The sequence below is a fragment of the Bubalus bubalis genome, chromosome 6 (genome assembly GCF_019923935.1).
Source record: "Bubalus bubalis isolate 160015118507 breed Murrah chromosome 6, NDDB_SH_1, whole genome shotgun sequence".
NCBI classification, from domain to species: domain Eukaryota; kingdom Metazoa; phylum Chordata; class Mammalia; order Artiodactyla; family Bovidae; genus Bubalus; species Bubalus bubalis.
In genome coordinates, this window is record NC_059162.1 from 45945513 (window position 1) to 45966244 (window position 20732).

Consider the following 20732-nt stretch of genomic DNA (forward strand, 5'->3'; position numbering starts at 1 on the left):
ATGGGGTCGCACAGAGTTGGATACGACTGAAGCGACTTAGCAGCATTGTTCCCAGTAGAGAGATGGTTTTTGGTCTATCCCTGGCTTTTTCTTGCCCTCACACCAAGGGTCAGTGGCAAGAAGAGCTTGGAAGTGAGAAATAACTGGTTTCAGAGGAGCTGGTCTTGGACAGAGAAGCCTGGCATGCCAGTCCATGGGGTCACAAAGAGTCGGACACGACTGAGTGACTAAACTGATATACTGACTTTTCCATCTCTTAGCTGTATTTAGGATGCTACTACTAATACCTAACTTAAAGAATTGTGTTGTGGTCTAAATGAGATTACTGTATGGAAACATCCAGAATCGGGTATGTCTGTCATACACAAGGGATCAATAAATGCTAATTGCTTTTCTTAACGTTCTTCATTAGGTGAGGATGATGTGAATGAGATGTAGGAAGTAACTAGGAGAGAGTTTCCTTCTGTTCAGTTGTTAGAATATGGTAATTGGCCACATAATGAGATGATTGGAGAGAAAAGATTGAAAAATTACACCAAAATTAAGACCTATTTCCAGGTTTTTGTTTTTTGGGAAAGGAGAATAGAAAAAAACAGCAGTAAAGGTTAAAGTGTGATCATGGAGGCACATGGAAAAGCAGGAAGTGTGGTGTCATTGAAGCCTAGATAAGGGACTTTTATGAGGAGGAAGTGGTTATCTGTTGAGAGCTCCTGAGAAGTCAAGGAAGGCAGTCCCATGCTTAGCAACGTTGAGACAGTTGAGGCACTGAACTGCCTTTGCATGATCTTGTGCCTAAAGACCTTCTTAAATCTTACTATTTGGGTGCCTCACCCCACCTCACCCTAGTCCTGGTCCTGAACTGGGGCGATCACTGGAAGAGTCGCTGGATGTGGCCCTCTGGATCATCATAGTGAAGAGAGTTTCAGTGAAGCTTTGGTGGTCACAATGAGAAGGAGACATGAAAAACCAAGCTTACTGATAATCACTTGTAAAATGTGAAAGGCCCAGAGGAAGCTGTTGAACTGGGTTTTAGATGTGATGATTTAGGAGGGACAGTAGAACATCCACATTGGAATCTCTAACAGGCAGATGGGAGTGTCAGAATAAAAAAGTGGAAGGTAGCATTTGAGGTCACTTCCAGAGAGATGAAGTTTAAAGACAGAAGTGAAGTGAAGTGAAGTCACTCAGTCGTGTCTGGCTTTTTGCGACCCCATGGACTGCATGACTATAATTTCTGATGCAGTGAAGTGTAGCAGATGATGTTTGAGAGCTAGAAAGAGGAGGAGGATGAGATGAGGCATAACCGGATGGAGCCCATGGACAGTTTGAAAAGAATGAGAGCCCAGATAGAGTAGCATTCTGCAAATCAGAGAAAGAGATCAAAATTAACATGATTCAGCTAATGGGTGTTATAGAAAGGGAAAAGCGAGGAGGACTGAGGTCATGGAACTTGGTGACAATAAACACCATATTTTCATAAGAAGGATAAACTGAAAGGAATAATTGGGTGGTGAAAAAGGTAGGAAGTCAGTGTAAATTAAGAAATTAGATAGAAGAAGATGTGAGAATTGCAGTGAGAAGAGAGACCCAGGTTATTCAACCTAGGGCTTCCCTGATAGCTCAGTTGGTAAAGAATCCACCTGCAATGCAGGAGACCCCGGTTCAATTCCTAGGTCGGAAAGATCCACTGGAAAAGGGATAGGCTACCCTCTCCAGTATTCTTGGGCTTCCCTTGTGGCTCAGCTGGTAAAGAATCTGCTTGCAATGCCGGAGACCTGGGTTCAATCCCTGGGTTGGGAAGAGCTCCTGGAGAAGGGAAAAACTACCCATGCCAGTACCCTGGCCTGGAGAATTTCATGGATTGTATGGTTCATGGGGTCACAAAGAGTCGGACACTACTGAGCAGCTTTCACTTTCATTCAACGTAGGAGGTGACAGAGGAAAATAAGAGAAAGATGATATTCTAAAAAGAACCAGAGTTACTTGAGGTCCAAGAGGGGGAAGAAGGTAAAGTATCAAGGTTGACTTTTAATGGGTTTACAGAAAGAAGTTGATGAACCTTCATTATTCTCTCCCTTGTGTTTGGGAATGGACTGCATATTGATTCGAATACTTAGAGGAAGAGGGAGATGTGAGGACAGAGCTCATGCCTTCGGGACTTGATATTCTTAGGCATTCTGTGGTTCTGTCCCCTCCTCACCCAGCTTATTCTATTTAAACAGTTCTGATATCCTGGCCCTGTAATTAGAATTTATTTGCTCTTGCTGATATTTTGTTTTCAGCTCTGATTTACTGAGGTTCTTGCCTCAGCTTGTCTTTTTGTTTCATTGTGCTTTGGTCCTATTGGCTAATAGGTTATGTAAAATTAAGCAACAAGCACATAGATGAATTCATCTGTTTTCAAGAAATCATTTTCTTATAAATGTTGGAATTTTTTTTATTCCCCCCATTGTTTTATAGCATCTCAAATTCACTGAAGAATACTAATAATCCTTCTTCATTATAATTTCTGTTGTACTGTTTTATTGTTTATGGAGAATTAATTTATATTTATGTACTAAAATATAACATCTTTGACATCTTTTTATAAACACTGAGAAATATACTTGTCATATGCTCATGGGTTTCTCTTCTACATATATGACAGCACAGCTACATCAGTTTAATTGACCTTGGCAATCTGCATCTGCTAGTGATGTGTCCCTCAGGGAGGGTTTCTGCAATTTTAAGCTGTGGCTTATTGAAGAACTTGTGTGTCACAATACAATTAAGTCTATATAAAAAAATCATTTCATGCATAACATTAAGTTGACTAAAAGTTCCTATTTCAAAACCATTTCTTGTTTTAAAGCTACCTCAGAGTGTCTTTGTTTTTTAAATCAGCTCATTGGAACATAGTAGTAATTAAAGCCAAAAATTAACATAAATCTTGGATGTTTGGTATGAATAAAGGATGTTTTTGTTCCTTTTAAAGACTGCATAAAATTCCAGGCACCATATCATTTAACACATTTCTCTCCCATTTGCAGAATAATATAGGCTGTGAATAAGCACATTTTGGGATTCTTTTTCAAGTTCTTTTTCTGTTCATCTACGGAGCTACCAGGGCATATGCTGCAGTCTCCAGCAAGATGCAATCTCACGAAAATCTGTGGGGAAACTGTGTATGATCATAACAGAAAATCCCACTCTACCCACCCCCATTATTTTATAAACAAGAAAGAAAATAATACAATCCTTCTATTAATATTCATTTAACACTTCACAGGAAATGACAAGCAGTTATTTGGTTTGCAAATGTAAATATACATTTTTCATCCACTTATGCTTTCACTCTTTCCAAGCCAGATAAAGGCAGAACAGAAGATATCCTTCTGAGACTTATTTTTATTGTATCCCAAGTTAGACGTATCAGCAGAGATGTAAGAGAGCTGTGAGGAGTTCATAGAAGGATGGTTACAATGACGATGAAAGTCTCCCTCGTAAGAAGCAGCTAAATAAATGAACTCCTTTCTGACAAATTATGGATAAAAGCACATGTATTTTTTTTCACTGAATCTGTAATTTGCATTCTAACTTAAATACTTGGGAGCTTTAAAAGTATGATGAAATGATGGAAATAACTGCTGTCTTTCAAAAGAGTCATTGAAATTGTGAAAAAGTGTTACTTGGATCCACAGTCAGAATCAACAAAATTTCAGAAAATTAATGATCCCCCCTCTTTCTCTCTGTCTCTTTCTTTCTCTCTCTCTACCTCTCATGCTTAAATGTTGAGTCTATTGTGCTTATAGGGAAATGATCCTAATTATCTGCTGTTCTAGTTGTAATAAACAGTCATTCTTGTGTTAGCTGCTTAGTGCCACTGATAGAAAACATTTCTGACTCACTTAAGGGTCACTTATATTCTTATAAGCTGTCCATGTTCTACTTTTTCAATGATAAAGTTTGTCCAAATGATAAAGGACAAGTTGAACTATTAGATATTAAAATGCAAAGAAATGATTTTTATTTTGATTGATGTAAGCTTGCTATACTATTTCATAACAGCATAACCAAATGCTTGGTCTCTCATTGTGTTCTATTTATTTATTAAATGAACCTATGAACATTTTAAACTTGAAGGCCTCTAAAAAAGAGTAGGGGGGAGTTAAATAGATGATTTTTAAAAGAGAGCTGAGATAATTTTAATATGAGACATAAATTATCTTTTGGAATAGAGTATCAGGAAATTATTTGATTATTTATGAGGTTAGTTGGATGTTACAAATGATAGAATATAATTAAAACAGTTTGTAGTCAGATCTAAGACTTTAAGTTATAATTGAATCAAATATTGAGGAAAGAGAGCATAATTTAAAAAGTAAACATGAGTATATATGAATGTCTAGAGACATAAAATAATACAATGTGTGTCTAATGGAAAGACCTGTGAATAGAATTAGTGCTTTTGAATTCACAAATACATATTCCTAGGTTGATTTATAGTGTTGGTGCTAAATATTTTAAGAAATGCAATAATTACTTATTAAACTTCTAGTAACATCTCCTGACTATTTATTGACTGAATTAGTAATGGCACTCTAATATTAAAGTGAATCATACCATGTGCATTAAATCATAAAAAAGTATAAAACACATTACTCATGAATTTTACTTTAATTCAAGCATTTATTCAGCACCTACTATTTACAATTCACTGAACTTGAATAGATTCAAATTTTGTGAGACCGGAAGCCTATATAATTTGAGGGCTTTTCTATAAAAAAAGAAAAAAATTGCAAATTCAAATTTAGGTCTTGAAAGAGGCCCATGCAAGTGAGGGACCCTGGAGCTTAATCTTCAATAACTTCACAGTATATATGGCTTTGACTAATAGCTGCTGTGGGAAATCAAAGATAACTAAGGCATAATCCCTGCCTTGCTCAAGCTTAAAGTGAAATCTGTGCTAACCTTCAAGAGTATTCCTATAAAAAATGAGAAAAATGTATAAAAAGACTTTGATCTCCAAGTGAAATAGTTTCGAATTCCTTCTCATTTAAAAATCATCTTTATTTCATATTCTATACAGGACAAGGTTGTATCAAAGTCTTGGACAAATAAGGTCATTTCTTATACAGGAGAATTATTTTTTATCTCTTGCCTATGTTTACGCTTATCTATGGGACTTCCCTGATAGCTCCATTGGTAGAGAATCTGCCTGCAATGCAGGAGACCCTGGTTCGATTCCTGGGTCAGGAAGATCCCCTGGAGAAGAGATTGGCTACCCGCTCCAGTATTCTTGGGCTTCCCTTGAGGCTATACCATTCAATGATGATGTGTTAACAGTTACCATTATTATAATAAGTTGAACAGATGAGTCATGCTCACTATCAAAGTTTTGCAACTCAGGTAACTGTCAACAGATGGTAGTGATGATCTTTTATGCAATAGGGAACAAATGTTAAGGTTTCTTTCCATGTGACCTTTAAAAACATTAGAAAAATCTTCTCATAATGCCATTCTGCATTGAAAATAATTATATGTATATTAAATTTTGGTCTCAATGAAAGGTGAATTTGCATCAGAGATACAAACAGTAGATTTTTAAATAAAAACCTGAGCATGATGGCATTGACCCATCTACTAATTTATTCATCCATCCATCCATCCATCCATTCATCTATCCATTGAATTGAGTGTCTTCCGTGTTTTAAGTGATATACTAGGCTTGGTGACACAGTGGTAAGCACCACAGCATGGATATATTCTTGTTCTCATGGAACCTACAGTCTTGTGGAGAAAGCACAATCAACAATAGTCCCTTAATGGTTTTCTAGAATTCTAATCTGTTTCAAGCAGAAAGCTACAAACATGTACCAGAGTTTATTTTTATATTTTTTCTATTATTGTTCAGGAAAAAAAAATTAGAATAACTTTTTTTTGTTTTTACACTTGGCTATTTAATTTTGAACTTAAATTGTCAGTCTATTCAACAACTAACTTTTGTGCTCCAAGAACTTCTATTATCTTCTCCCTTAGTTTGAAGTGATGTGAAGTGAAGTGAAGTCACTCAGTCGTGTCTGACTCTTTGTGACCCCATGGACTGTAGCCTACCGGGCTCCTCGGTCCATGGGATTTTCCAGGCAAGAATACTGGAGTGGGTTGCCATTTCCTTCTCCAGGGGAACTTCCCAACCCAGGGATTGAACCCAGGTCTCCTGCATTGTAGGCAGACACTTTACCGTCTGAGCCACAAGGGAAGCCCTTAGTTTACATAGTTATATTTTCTTTTCAATTACAGTAAAGAATAGCTCCCTTTAGTATATCATGAGAACTTGTAGGGCTTTCCAGGTGGCACTAGTGGTAAAGAACCCACCTATCAATGCAGAAGACATAAGAGATGTGAGTTCAATCCCTGGGTCAGGAAGATCACCTAGAGAAGGGCATGGCAACCCAATCCAGTATTCTTGCCTGAAGAATCCCATGGACAGAGAAGCCTGGTGGGCTACACTCCATAGGTTGGCAAAGAGTTGGACATGACTAAGGTGACTTAGTACATACACAGACACACGAGAAGCTCTGCTTAAAATTTAACACATGAATATCTGAAAAGAACATTTTATCTTAAACATTGGCTCAATTTGCTCCATCATATATGGTATGATCTACCTTTCTTCATTTCTTCTCTAGATCAACTTCTTATCTAACTTACTTTCTTTCATCTCTTCCAAATATCCAGATCATGTGTCTAGTCAACTTCTTTAGAAATTTTTTCTTAATGGGATTCATTTTCTCCCTTTTTCTGACATGTTTAAATTCATTGGGACACAATATATTTAGCAGAAAATTTAAATCTCTTTTACAGAGAAATTTCCCCGAAGAACTAATGTTAATGTTTGCATTTGTTGATTTTTGCTGGCTAATTTTAACTGTATTCTTGATTCATTAAATCACTTAACATTAAATGTAAAAAACTTGATGAAAATGTATAAGATTTTTTCTTGTTTATAAAATTTTCTGTGAAAGGAAGATATTGGCAATTGACTCAAATTCATAATATAACTTACACCATTGTTACACAGAAATAAATTTGGGGTCATATAAGTAATAAATTTGTGAAAATAATGGTTATGGACAAAGTTTTAGAAATGCTTTTTATCACATTTATAATATTTAAAGGACTGTAGTCTCCCATTTTGTCTAAGATTCTTAGACAAAAATACTGGATCTGAAATATTGCCTGTATCTGTACATGTGAGTTTTATTTTGAGTTGATTAAGTTGGTACACTTTGAATGTATTGTTAACTCAGATATTTCATTAACTTTCCATTTTTATGGTTCATTAAAAACAGTTTTTTGAATCCCTTGAATAATAATTAAATCATCATTTTTCTTAATTTTCAAATTATTGTTATGTGTTGCACAAATTAGTCATTGCTTGCTTTCTTTCACTTTTTGCAGTAAAAGAAGCCTTGAGCCCTATAAAATTTAACAGATGGGATCTCCCAGAAGTAGATCCAGAAACTATGCAAACCAGTGAGCCATGGGTGTTTGCAGGTGGTGATGTTGTTGGTATAGCCAACACTACAGTGGAATCCGTGAATGATGGAAAGCAAGCCTCTTGGCACATTCACAGATATATACAGGTAGGCGTTTACCATCAAATTCAGTTAATGTTTTCCCAGTGGATTAGTACTTCATTTATCTTTGTTACTTATTCATATGAGCATTTCTATAAGGTGTATAGTTACTATATATGTGAAATATGTCACATATATATTTTATTGGATAAAAGTTTTTAAATGTGGACTGGATAGCAGACCTGTTTAGGTGATTGAAAATTCATTGTGCATTTCTACCAGTGTAATACTATGAAGTGATTTATCCTCTGTGTTTAAAAGATTCATCAATGTATTAAGACATAGATAATATATTTATCAAATCTGGATAATATACAGTATTATATAAAATCTATATTCCTAAAGATTTATCAATCCATAAAATTATGTTGTCTGTCCATTTGAACAGGTGAGCTCCTATTTGCTTCCTAAATTATATGCACCTAATTGAAAAGAAAACAAGTATTTTATCAATATACATTCTAATGTTTTTCACTATTGAGTTTTGTGATACACAAGCAGAACGTAAAAATGATAAAATGTAAAATAAACTACTCTGCTACCGTAACTTTGTGGTCTAGGGGATAAAAAGCCATAGCTACTAGGTTTCAGTTGTCTTACTTTTTGATGAAATGCTCTCTTCTCTTACTCTATGTTTTAACTAAATGTAGACACAGTGACCTAATTTACATAAAATGTTTCTGGAAAAGTTTGTTTTTGTAAGTAAAATTCTTATTTTTCTTTCTTATTCAGGAATGACTCTAAATTCAAAATATAATTCCTGCCTGATTCCTTTTGGTATCTTTGGTTTCTTACATGCTAACAGGATTTACTTTGTCTTTAATGTTTCCTTGAATATTTTTCTTCCTCTTTGTCCTGACTATTTAGTCTGTTCTGATTGTTCTCCTACTCTTTCTATAATTCATCCATGACTACTTACTTCCTAGGTAGGGCTTGGACTTAGTACTGATTACATCATATTTTTATGTTCAGTTAACTTACTTACTCGCACCTCCCTTGTGGCTCAGCTGGTAAAAGAATCCACCTGTAATGTGGGAGACCTGGGTTTGATTCTTGGGTTGGGAAGATCTCCTGGAGAAGGGAGCAGCTACCTACTCCAGTATTATGGCCTGGAGAACTCTATGGACTGTACAGTCCATGGGATCGCAAAGAGTTGGACATGACTGAGCAACTTTCACTTTCACTCTCACCTCACTTTGGCATCTCTTGAGTAATGGAGCTTGAGATACCAGGATGTGGACTAGTGTGTAGTGTCCCAGAAATATAAAGGTCTAGTTATGGTTGTTCGGAGAAGGCAATGGCACCCCACTCCAGTACTCTTGCCTGGAAAATCCCATGGACGGAGGAGCCTGGTAGGATGCAGTCCATGGGGTAGCTAAGAGTCAGACAAGACTGAGCGACTTCACTTTCACTTTTCACTTTCCTCCATTGGAGAAGGAAATGGCAACCCACTCCAGTGTTCTTGCCTGGAGAATCCGAGGGACAGGGGAGCCTGGTGGGCTGCCATCTATAGGGTCGCACAGAGTCGGACACAACTGAAGTGACTTAGCAGCAGCAGCAGCAGCAGCAGCAGCAGCAGTATGGTTGTAAACCCTACTGGCTGTGCACTGAGACAAAAGTGTGATTTAGGAAGCAGTGTTTTTGCATGCATGCATGCTAAGTCACTTCAGTCGTGTCTGACTCTTTGAGATCTTATGGACTGTAGCCTGCCAAGCTCGTCTATGTGATTCTATAGGCAAGAATACTGGGGTGAATTGCCATGCCCTCCTCCAGGCAATCTTCCCAAGCCAAGGATAGAACCTGCGTTTCTTATGTCTCCTGCATTGCTGGCAGATTCTTTACCACTGAGCCACTGGGGAAGCTGTTCAGTGTTTTGGGGAGATGCATCGGGGGTGGTTTCAACTGCAGGCTCTGCAGCATCTGTATTTTGGAGTGTACCCATGACCTCAGAAACACATAGCAGGAACAGTTCATGACAAGTACTGAGGATGGACTCCTGCTTTGGCTCTTTTTGCTTTTTCTGTCCTCAAACCTATCACCCTTTTTTGTATTTCCTCATTCTTCTCTTCTTATAGTCATAATACTCTCCCAGGGCACCCACGTGCTTAACTTCCCACTGTGTATCTCCAGTAGGAAATGTTCTGTCCATGGTCTCACTGGCTGCTAAACATCTTCACTTGTCTAAACAACATTTCAAATTCACTACTCGACTTGTATATATATTTTACCTACACTTCAAACTCACTGCTTTTAAACCAAAACTTAAACTTACTTAAACCAAAACAAAACTTAAAACAACCTCCTAAACTTGTTTTACTTCCTGTATTTAAAATTTCTGATTCCTAGAGTCAAATCCTCTACATCAGTGGTCCTCAGACTCTGGATTCAGTTCAGTTCAGTCACTCAGTCATATCTTTGCGACCCAATAGACTGCAGCATGCCTGCTTTCCCTGTCCATCACCAAGTCCCAGAGCATGCTCAAACTCACATCCACTGAGTCAGTGATACTATCCAACCATCTTTTCCTCTGTTGTCTCCTTCTCCTCCTGCCTTCAATCTTTCCCAGCATCAGGGTCTTTCCCAGTGAGTCAGTTCTTCTCATCAGGTGGTGAAAGTATTGGAGTTCCAGCTTGAGCGTCAGTCCATATTCAGGACTGATTTCCTTTAGGCTTGACTGGTTGGATCTCCTTGCTGCCCATGGGACTCTCAAGAGTCTTCTCCAACACCACAGTTCAAAAGCATCAATTCTTAGATGCTCAGCTTTCTTAATGGTTCAACTCTCATATCAATATATGATTACTGGAAAAAACATAGCTTTGACTATACAGACCTTTGTCAGTAAAGTAGTGTCTCTGCTTTTTAATATGCTATCTAGGTTTGCCATAGCTTTTCTTCCAAGGAGCAGGCATCTTTAAATTTCATGGCTGCAGTCACCATCTATAGTGATTTTGGAGCCCAAGAAAATAAAGCCTGTTTCCACTGTTTCCCCATGAAACATGGGGAAAACATTTGCCATGAATTGGCAGATGAAGTGATGGGACCGGATGCCTTGATCTTAGATTTTTGAATGTTGAGTTTTAAACCAGCTTTTTCACTCTCCTGTTTCACTTTCATCTAGAGGCTCTTTAGTTCTTCTGTGCTTTCTGCCATTTTCTTTCACTTTTTGGCAGAAAGCAAAGAGCCTCTGGATTCCTCAGGCTAATAAAACTTTCAAAGTCAATTTGGAAACCAATATACTGTCGATGGCTTCTTATTTTGCTGAGTAATAGCATTAAAATAGAGATTCAAACACATGAAATTATAATATTTACTTTCATTTATTAACAAGCTACTTCATGAGAAAAGTAGGAAACAGCATAGTCTCAGACTAGAGTTATTTCTTAAGAAAACACAGTTGAAAGAGTTACACTAGTGTGGTTATACATATATTTTTTCTCATAAAACAGTACAATTGTGTACACTCTTCTTTATGAGCTACTTATTTAAATATTCTTTTCTTCCCTCTCTCATATATACCTGGTCAATTTGATCCCTATAAAGACTTTCATAAACTTATTTTAATTTCCGTATTTTTGTGTGAAATACAATTTTTAGTTGACCAGACATGTCACTGACCAGTCTGTTAGCTCCTTGAAGAAATGAGAGTAGACTCAGGAGAAAAGGCTTTTGTGCTAGGCCAGCAAAAAACCTATTGAAGATGTGAATTCAGTTTGCAGAAGTGAAAATGATGGGAAGGAAGCAATGCTAAAGAGATTTGAAAAGGTAAAATTGAACACAGGCAAGTGGAGAATGGTTAGTGTTATTGTTTTCTATATATTTAAATCCATTTATAGCTTTTAAGATGACATAGAAAATATTTACTATACTTTATGGAGGTGGTAGTTTTATGGCGCTTCACAATTATCATTCAGAGGGATTCTTAAGAGTGTTTTTTAATTCATTGTTATCATTCTACTTTCCTAAATCTGATAAATGTGAACTGATAGAAATGAACAGTCGTTTTACTTAGTTTCCACTTATTCATAAAAGATACAGACTCTTAAGTATGATGAAAAAAAGTACATATGATTTAAATATATATATATATATAAATTTTAGTAATGATAGTTTTTAATATATAAAAATTAAAAATTAGTGACCAGTAAGCATTTTGGATTTGGCTGCAGGATTCAGATCAGTCAAACAAAGTATTGAATGGCACTTTAAAACAGAGTTAAAATGGAAGGTAGGTAAAATCTCTGTCAGGTAAAGTTAACACTTCCACCTTTCTGTGAGGGTGCTGGATACAAAGTGCTAAGCAATTATGAGAATAAAAAGGAATATACAGATGAAGTAGGATTTTTCTTTCTATACAGTCAGTATTTTAGTTCTGGCCTCTGTCACCTCTTAAAATTGTCTCCAGTTTCCTCCTGTCAAATTCAAGGCCCCTGTACTGAAGCCAGAGTTTTCTTTCTAGCTACAAGTTCTTAATTTAAAACTCTTCAGAGGCTCCTCTTTATATTCAAGTGGAGTATACTCTTTATGTGTTCAATCACTCAGTAATGTCAGATTCTTTGTGGACCCCATGGACTGTAGCCTGCCAGTTTCCTTTGTCCATGGGATTTCCCAGGGAAGAATACTGGAGTGGGTTGCCATCCCCTCCTCCAGGGGATCTTCCCAATCCAGGGATCAAACTCATGTCTTCTGTGTCTCTTGAATTAGCCAGTGGGTTCTTTACCACTAAGCCACCTGGGAAGCCCATACTCCCCTTTATACTCCTTAGCTCATGAAACCAATTTGAATTTCCCCTAACACATTAAGATTTCTCCTACATCTGGTCCTTTCCCAACTCCAGTCGTTTCACAAGTCTGCATCCCTCTTGTCCTTCAGGTTTTGCCAGGAATACATTCTTCCTGGTGTGTTCTTTAACATCCTGTGTTTCCCTGATTGGAGTCTGCTTACCTGTCTGATACTGCACTAACCAGTGGTGTGCTATTTACTAATATATCCTCAAAATAAAAAATGTATTCATTTATTAAATAGAAAAATATACAGTGATAATTGATTTTAAAGGAATTTAAAGAAGAATTAGAACTAAAAATTTGTTATATAATTAATTAGCACTGTAAATAGTGTTTTCTTATGAATGTAAGAACTGTAGTATTCATTTAGAAAACTTTCTATAATGCCTGAAATATATTTATGAATGAAAGCTTATGACATCTTGTCTTGTATTATGCTTTTTAGGGAAAAATGTAACACTGGATAATGGATTTTTAAAAAAAACCTTATGTGTGTATATTATAGTCTTATTTCATGCACGCAGTCATTGCAATTGGATAGACTTTCTTTGTAATATACTTTTTTAGATAAAGAGATACTTTTTTTTTTGGACATAATCTTGAAGATTTTTAAAGAATAAGTATTTTTTGTAATTAAATGTTATGCAAACACGTGCCATGCTTGCTTTGTCCATGCATATGCACTATATACAGTTTTGAAAAATACTGTGTTGTCCTCTTGTTTTAAAAGTCATATACAAAGTGATTATTAAAGACACCCATGTTGAGATTTCAGTATTCTCATAGTTATCTGAAGTGATCTTTCCTCATATTTTATTAGTTAATTTAATCAATTAGCACTTATTGAGTACCAGCTCTTGGTCTAACACTTGACTTCGGGAGGGTACCAAAGTGAATAAATGAGGGGAAGTATAAAGAGTCATTAGATTTTTGGGTTATGGATTGAACAGACCACATTTCAAATCCCATTCTAGCAGTTTCAAGCTATATGACTTTGGTAAAATCACATAAGTGTTCCAAGACGTGGAGTTCTTAGGAGAAAGTAAATGAATTATTAATAAATTAATATTGATCATTATTAATATCAATAAGTTATTAATGGTCATTAATAAAGGAGAAATGATAAAGTTGCTACTCTATTGGATTTCAGGGAAAAATACAGAAGAGAATTTATGGAAAGCTCTTAGTAAAATAATAAATATTTATTTGTAAATTATTAGAGGTTGTTCCCTGTGAACAATTAAAATGGTATCAAGAAAAGTTATAAAATTGGAGATTTGAATAGAATGTGAAAGTAAGTATAGTATTTTAATAGATGAAGAGTGAAAGAGACTATTTCAGATAATGATAAGAGCATTTTATCTAGTGATTCACTTATTTATCCATTTGCAATTTATCCATTTATCAATCTGTCTCTCCATGTAGTCATTCTTGCATGGATTCATTCATTCATCCAATAAACAATATTTTTTTAAATGGTGCTTTAAGAATAGTTATGTAAACATACATATAATACAAAATAGCTAATGCAATAATATTAAGTGTAAAGGCATAAGAAAGTATAGAAGAGATGATTGATTCTGTCTGGCTGTAGGTATCAGGATATGGAGTCAGCAGACTTCATAAAAATCAGAATATGAGTAAAGCAGGAAGGTAAGAAAAACTGGAAGAATATTGAGTGATTTGAATTGTTGGAACTTAAAGAACACTGCTGGATAAGATTGCATAGCTTGCTCACTGTGCAAGGGGTGCCCAAACAAGGGTACCAGCTGGCTGAAATCCAGACCGAGCTGCACTCACTGAACAATGGTACCTTCTGTTGTGCTGCTTCTATTCAGAGCAAGTGTCTTCCTTGAATTGTCACAAAGGTGTTTTCTGCCTGCTCCATAAACCTTGCACCTGTGCAACAGCTTCGTTTTATTTCACCAAAAGGCTTTCTGGGCTAGTGGAGACCCTGAACATGGAGAATATATAGAAAAAATAGGAGAAAGGATCTGTTATAATACTGGGGTTAAAAAATGATGAGAATACCCAGATTGGGAATTTAATTTGATGTATGCAGTGGGGCAGAAACGTGGTAAGAATTGTTTGAATAAAAACGTGCTCGTGTCAGATCTAGAATTAACAAGGAGAGGAATCTTTTTCATGTTGTCAACATTTCCTCCCCCCCTTGTAAGTCATTATTTTAAAACATTAAATGTACTCTTCTTTGGTTGTATACTAATGTGATCCAATATGACTTCACCTTACTTGTTTGAAATACTGTCTTAGTGGAGTCCAGGCATATTTAAGTTTTCTTCTTACGCTTAAGTAAGAATACTAAGATAATTTTGACAATGTACCAAAAGAAAGAGTATGTAACTGAAAGAATGACTGCAGGTAAGTAAAATCTATGAAATTTAAAATTTGTATTTATACATATATCTTTCTAATGGATTTATTTATTCAACTAATATGTGTATGTGTATGTTTGTGTCTGTATGCATGTGTGCATGTATGTTAACAGAAGGATAGATAAAAGTTCTGTACTAGGGAAAAAGAAAATTGACCACATTAACCCATCAGCCTTTCTTCTCTCAAGGAGCTTATGATGTTGTTTGAATTTAGTTATTTTATCCATGGTAAATAATTAGAGAAAAGTATGTATGATGTAATAGAAAGCTAAATTTACTGCAACTAGTAAATGCTAATGTAGTCAAATCAATGTTGGCTAGATTTTGGCGAGAAGACTCCCCAAAGAAGTAGTCCCTGATTTTTATCCTCTTTGAAACATGCCTTTTTTATTCACTTGTCAAATGTTGAAATAACGACAGCTAATTCTTTAGTATCTGGGCTTCCCAGGTGGTGCTAGTGGTAAAGAACCTGACCGTTAATGCAGGAGACATAAGATATGGAGATTTGATCCCCAGGCCAGGATGATCCCCTGTAGGTGGGCATGGCAACCCATTCCAGAATTATTGCCTGGAAAATCTTATGGACAGAGGAGTCTAGCAGGCTATACAGTCCATAGCGTTGCAAAGAGTTGGACACGATTGGAGCAACCTAGCACACAGTTGTTTAGCACCTATCATAAATTGTGCATATTTGGGTTAAATGACTCTGTTAAACAGGCATCATTATCTGTGTTTCATAGTTGGTAAAAATAAAGTCTTAAATGATAAATCTTCAAGGTCAGTATCCTGTTAGAAATGAACCCAGAATTTGAACACACAAGTGCCTGTTCCCTTATACCAAACTACTTCCCTGGTACTTTTCAACTCTGAAATGTTAGTTTTCTTGCCAATTAGCAGCAGTCCTTGATATTAACATCTTCCCCGACTGTATGTCTTAAAATTTAAAAATAAAATAATGCAATAGAATTTATCCTGAGAGTTCCTCTGTAGTTTGAAATTAGAAGATTGTGATTGGAGGCTATAGTCTTTGTATAACTTAATTCTTATTAAAAATATACCTTAACCGGAATGATTAAGTCGAATTTTCTAGGAATTTGAACTTTCCAGAGAAAGAAAATAAGGGGACAATTAATTAGTATGATTAAAGACCACTTAATTATTAATTGGGGTAAAAATTAGACAATTATATAGGTAAAATTATTTAGAAAACTTATTAATGGTAAATTGGTTAAATCCAGAGCATTTATTTAAAAACACAAGAGTACGAAAATATTGTCTTGTCCTATGAAACAATAATCACCAATTGTTGGTTAATCCAAAAAAGTTAAAATGGGAATATATAAGAAAAATATACACATACTTTAAGCATATCATTTTATTTTAAAGCATTTAGATATTGTCTCATTTTCATTTCTATTAAAAAAAATAAGCAGGGCCAGGATCTTTTCAATCTAGTCTCTGGAGTTCTAACATATTTCTTCTCTAAATCTATCTATAATATATTGTCTACCACTTCCTTTTTTTTGTTTTAAATGGAGCAACATTTTCAAGGAACATACAGAGCAATTTTCTGAATCTCTATAATTGCCTTGAAGTCATTTCAGTTCTTTCTCTCACACCTAATTTGACAGCTACTGTTTTTTCGTATCTCACCTTTTTATCATACCTTTGAAAATATTCAACTTAGTTTTTACAGAACAAACCCGCTTTCTTTTCACATTCATACAGCTCATCAATTTATGTAATTTTTATTTATATTTAGAGCCAACACAAATGGGATAAGAAACATACAACTCACTCTTAAGAAGCACACAACTCAATGGATAGAGTAGAAGGTTCATAGGCACATAGGAGTACCCCTCCCATTACAAAAATGTAGGACTCCTTGGCCTTCCTTTGTATATCTCAGAGAGGAAAAGGAGAGAAGAAACTAGTTCAGTGAATCTGTTTGGCAAAACCAGCTTCATAAAGAGAGTGTAAAAGGTGCTTAAGATTCTGCTTTACCAAAGAGAAGAGTTAATACCAAACGTTATTTACAAAAAAGCAGTCATTCAGAAGATTCAGCACTTGCTTTCTTCTACTATTAACATACAAACAAAAATGTAGTCACAAAAAGTAGAGGAGGGAAAAGGCTATATGATATCTCATCATGATAGATGTTCTCTGAGAAATTGGACATAGAATACAAGCTAAATTCTTCTAAATCTAATCCTAGATCAGAAGATCATTATCCCTAAAGTATTCATGGGCGTTCTCAGAAAATGATCTTGTAAACATGAGCTGTGTGCGTGCATGCTTAGTCATGTCTGACTCTGTGTCCCCTTGGTCTGTAGCCCGCCAGACTCCTCTGTCCGTGAGACTTTTCAGCAAGAATATTGGAGTTGGTAGCCATTTCCTTCTCCAGTTGATCTTCCAGTCACAGGGACTGAAGCCATGTCTCCTGGTCTGCAGGTGGATTCTTTAGCTCTGAACCATGAGAGAAGCCCTATAGACATGAGACATTACATTAAATAAAGCAATCTAAACATATGGAAGCTATAATCTCAAAACTCACAGTTTTATTACATCATTAGAGTAGTGATGACATCCCCTCGTCATGTCATTCTATGACTCAGAATTCTATTTTAAATTCACTGTCTCTTAGGTGTGTCTGTGTGTGCTTAGTTGCTTAGTCGTGTCTGACTTTTTGCGACCCCATGCACTACAGCCCTCCAGGCTCCTCTGTTCATTGGATTTCCCATGCAAGAATACTGGAGTGGGTTGCCATTTCCTTTTCCTTACTCTCTTATATGTAATATTTAAAAAAACCACAATGTTTATTACTTGGACTGGAAGGGTTTCACTAAATTTATATGATGCTGCTATGAAAGCAGTTATAGTGGTACAAAGATAAATATTGAACAACAGAAGACAAGAGTTCTTAGTAGAAAGATAAATATGGAATGTATAGATATTCAAATAAGGGAGAGCATTTGTGTAGAGCTTCTTCAACTATAGGCAAGGAATGGAAAAGATAATGCCTGGTTTCTTCCAGGTAGAATTCCTGAGAAACTACAAAGGATAAGGAAGGAGGCAATGGGTCATTAAAGATTGTTTAAAAAAAAGTTTTGGTTACTGAGTTTACAAGTGATTTCAGTTCAGTTCAGTCGCTCAGTCATGTCCGACTTTTTGCGACCCCATGAATCGCAGTACACCAGGCCTCCCTGTCCATCACCAACTCCCGGAATTCACTCAGACTCATGCCCGTCCATCGAGTCGGTGATGCCATCCAGCCATCTCATCCTCTGTCGTCCCCTTCTCCTCCTGCCCCCAATCCCTCCCAGCATCAGAGTCTTTTCCAATGAGTCAACTCTTCGCATGAGGTGGCCAAAGTACTGGAGTTTCAGCTTTAGCATCATTCCTTCCAAAGAAATCCCAGGGCTGATCTCCTTCAGAATGGACTGGTTGTATCTCATTGCAGTCCAAGGGACTCTCAAGAGTCTTCTCCAACACCACAGTTCAAAAGCATCAATTCTTCGGCGCTCAGCCTTCTTCATAGTCCAACTCTCACATCCATACATGACCACAGGAAAAACCATAGCCTTGACTAGACGGACCTTTGTTGGCAAAGTAATGTCTCTGCTTTTGAATATGCTATCTAGGTTGGTCATAACTTTCCTTCCAAGGAGTAAGCGTCTTTTAATTTCATGGCTGCAGTCACCATCTGCAGTGATTTTGGAGCCCCCAAAAATAAAGTCTGACACTGTTTCCACTGTTTCCCCATGTATTTACCACAAGTGATTTAGGGGTCAGTAAATACTAAGTTACAGAATAGTTGAAGTTGAATAGTTACAGAATATTGTTTATTGGCAATAAGCATTTGAGGTCAATTCTCAACAACAAAAAGTTAATGTTATTATTAGTTTAGTTTTGATGTTCCTTCTATATACATGAGTTTGTCTACATACATGTTTGCAAATAATATGTTTTATTCTTTCTCTTTCTCAAATTTTACCCTTAATTAGGTATGCTGTATTCCTATAATGGTTTCCCTGGTGGCCCAGAGGTTAAAGTGTCTGCTTGCAATGCAGGAGAACTGGGTTCAATCCCTGGGTTGGGAAGATCCCCTGGAGAAGGAAATGGCAACCCACTCCAGTATTCTTGCCTGGAGAATCCCGTGGACAGAGGAGCCTGGTGCCTAATTCTGTTATGTTATTTTATTTATGATTATTTCTTATGTCATTCTTTCTAATTTGTCAATCCCTTCTGAAACTAATTCTTTTGGCAAAATTTTCTTAGAACATATGTACAAAATACACACATGAATATTCTGGCATCATATTAGATCTAAAATGCCTTTCCTAATCCTGTAAGATCACAGAACACAGGTATCTTTTAAGTTTTAGCTTTCCACAGTGTTTTTCAGCTCAACTTTCTACAGTGTTGTGCACCTTCAGTGACACTTACATGATATTTTAATGGAGGTTTAATGAAGTTCTCCCACAGTTAATGTGATTTTACTCAGTTGTATATAGTATATGCATCGATAACGTCCTTCAAAACTATCATAAATCCCTTTCACTGATGACCTGATTCTCTATTACTTGAGGTTTTTGTGTATTTTGTTTTGGTTTGATTGAGGCACAAAGGAATCACTAGTTGTTGAAGGAACTAGATATCTCATGGGCTTGGTAATGACATACAGAGCCTTTAACCTCTTGGTCACTAGTTAGATCTGCCTCAGGTCAAGGGTGACAGAAAGTCATTACCATCTCTTGGCAGTTCAGTAGTCCATATGAAGCAAATTTGTGATTTCAGTACCTAGTGGAGAGAGAGTCACGTCATAGTCCCACCGTAGAGTGAGTGAGTACAACATGCTAGTTGTGATTTTAGTTTGAAGAGAAAGATGTCTTCCCAGCATTGCTAAGTATTTAATTTTCTCTGTGAGCTGAGACCCTTCTTGGTGGATTTTTTGATGGAATGTTTTGAAAAAGCTAGGTTTGTGTTTGTGTTGGTTTGTGATTTGGGGCCATGAGATGTCCATCCTGAGGAATCCCCATCTGTCAATGGGGATTGTTGCTAATTGGGTAAAATTCAGCATCACTAAATTAACTTTTAAAAAGTGATTTCAGTCTCAGATGGTGATTAGTTCAAGATTCAAATATCTTTCATGTCTCCTGTTTCTTCCGTGTCTTTCTGCATATATTTTTAAATGTTTCATTTTCCTCTTTCATCATATTATTAATTTTATCTGCATTTGAACATATGACTGAACATTTAGAGAGGCCTATTCAGTCTTGTCAGTCTTTCACATGGGAAATACTGAGTTAACAAGCAAGAGTAGAAAATTGTAAGGGCATTTTGTAGACGGGGAATTAAAAATTGAGCACAACGTGGAAGGATCATTGTCATAAAGCTAATTGCATTATGTACATTCATATCAATAAATGAAATCTTTCACATTCTGCCATTTTTAGGATTTGAGATTATGTGAGGGATTTTGTCTGTCTAATATCTTTAGTGAACAGTCAGGTTATTAAAACTTTTGATTTGGGGATCTCTTTAAATGTTCCCTTTCTAAAGAGAAAAAAAAGTCCTGTCTTTACACTTGAAAGATTTATAAGATCACAGCATTTTCTTAATATTGTGGCATTTACAGTTTCATTTTGTATTTAGGTCAATGGTTTTTGAAACAAACCTGTTTTGTTAGACTGTTAGAATTTTAAAGCTATTGCTAATAGCTATTCTATGATGTGAAAATAAAACCTAAAGAATGGTAACAACAGGGGCCTTATGTTTAAGATTTCTACTCTGGACAGAAATGAACAGTTGCCAAAAATATGACAGTCTGGGATTTTAGCAAGCAAACTTGGAAGAACTTATCTATGTCCAAGTCTCTGTTTCTGAGAAGATCTTCGGTGCCAACCTTAAATAAAAGGGACTTACCAGCATCATTCCTT

The 20732-nt window shown here is 36.2% G+C and overlaps 1 protein-coding gene across 1 annotated transcript in view; it reads left to right on the top strand.

The window, feature by feature from the left end:
• Positions 1–20732, top strand: part of DPYD (dihydropyrimidine dehydrogenase) — a 945375-nt gene that overhangs the window by 416287 nt on the left and 508356 nt on the right. Inside the window, exon 12 of the mRNA XM_025289449.3 lies at positions 7441–7625. Coding sequence (XP_025145234.1) covers positions 7441–7625 — 185 coding nt within the window. The remainder of the gene's footprint in view (positions 1–7440; positions 7626–20732) is intronic.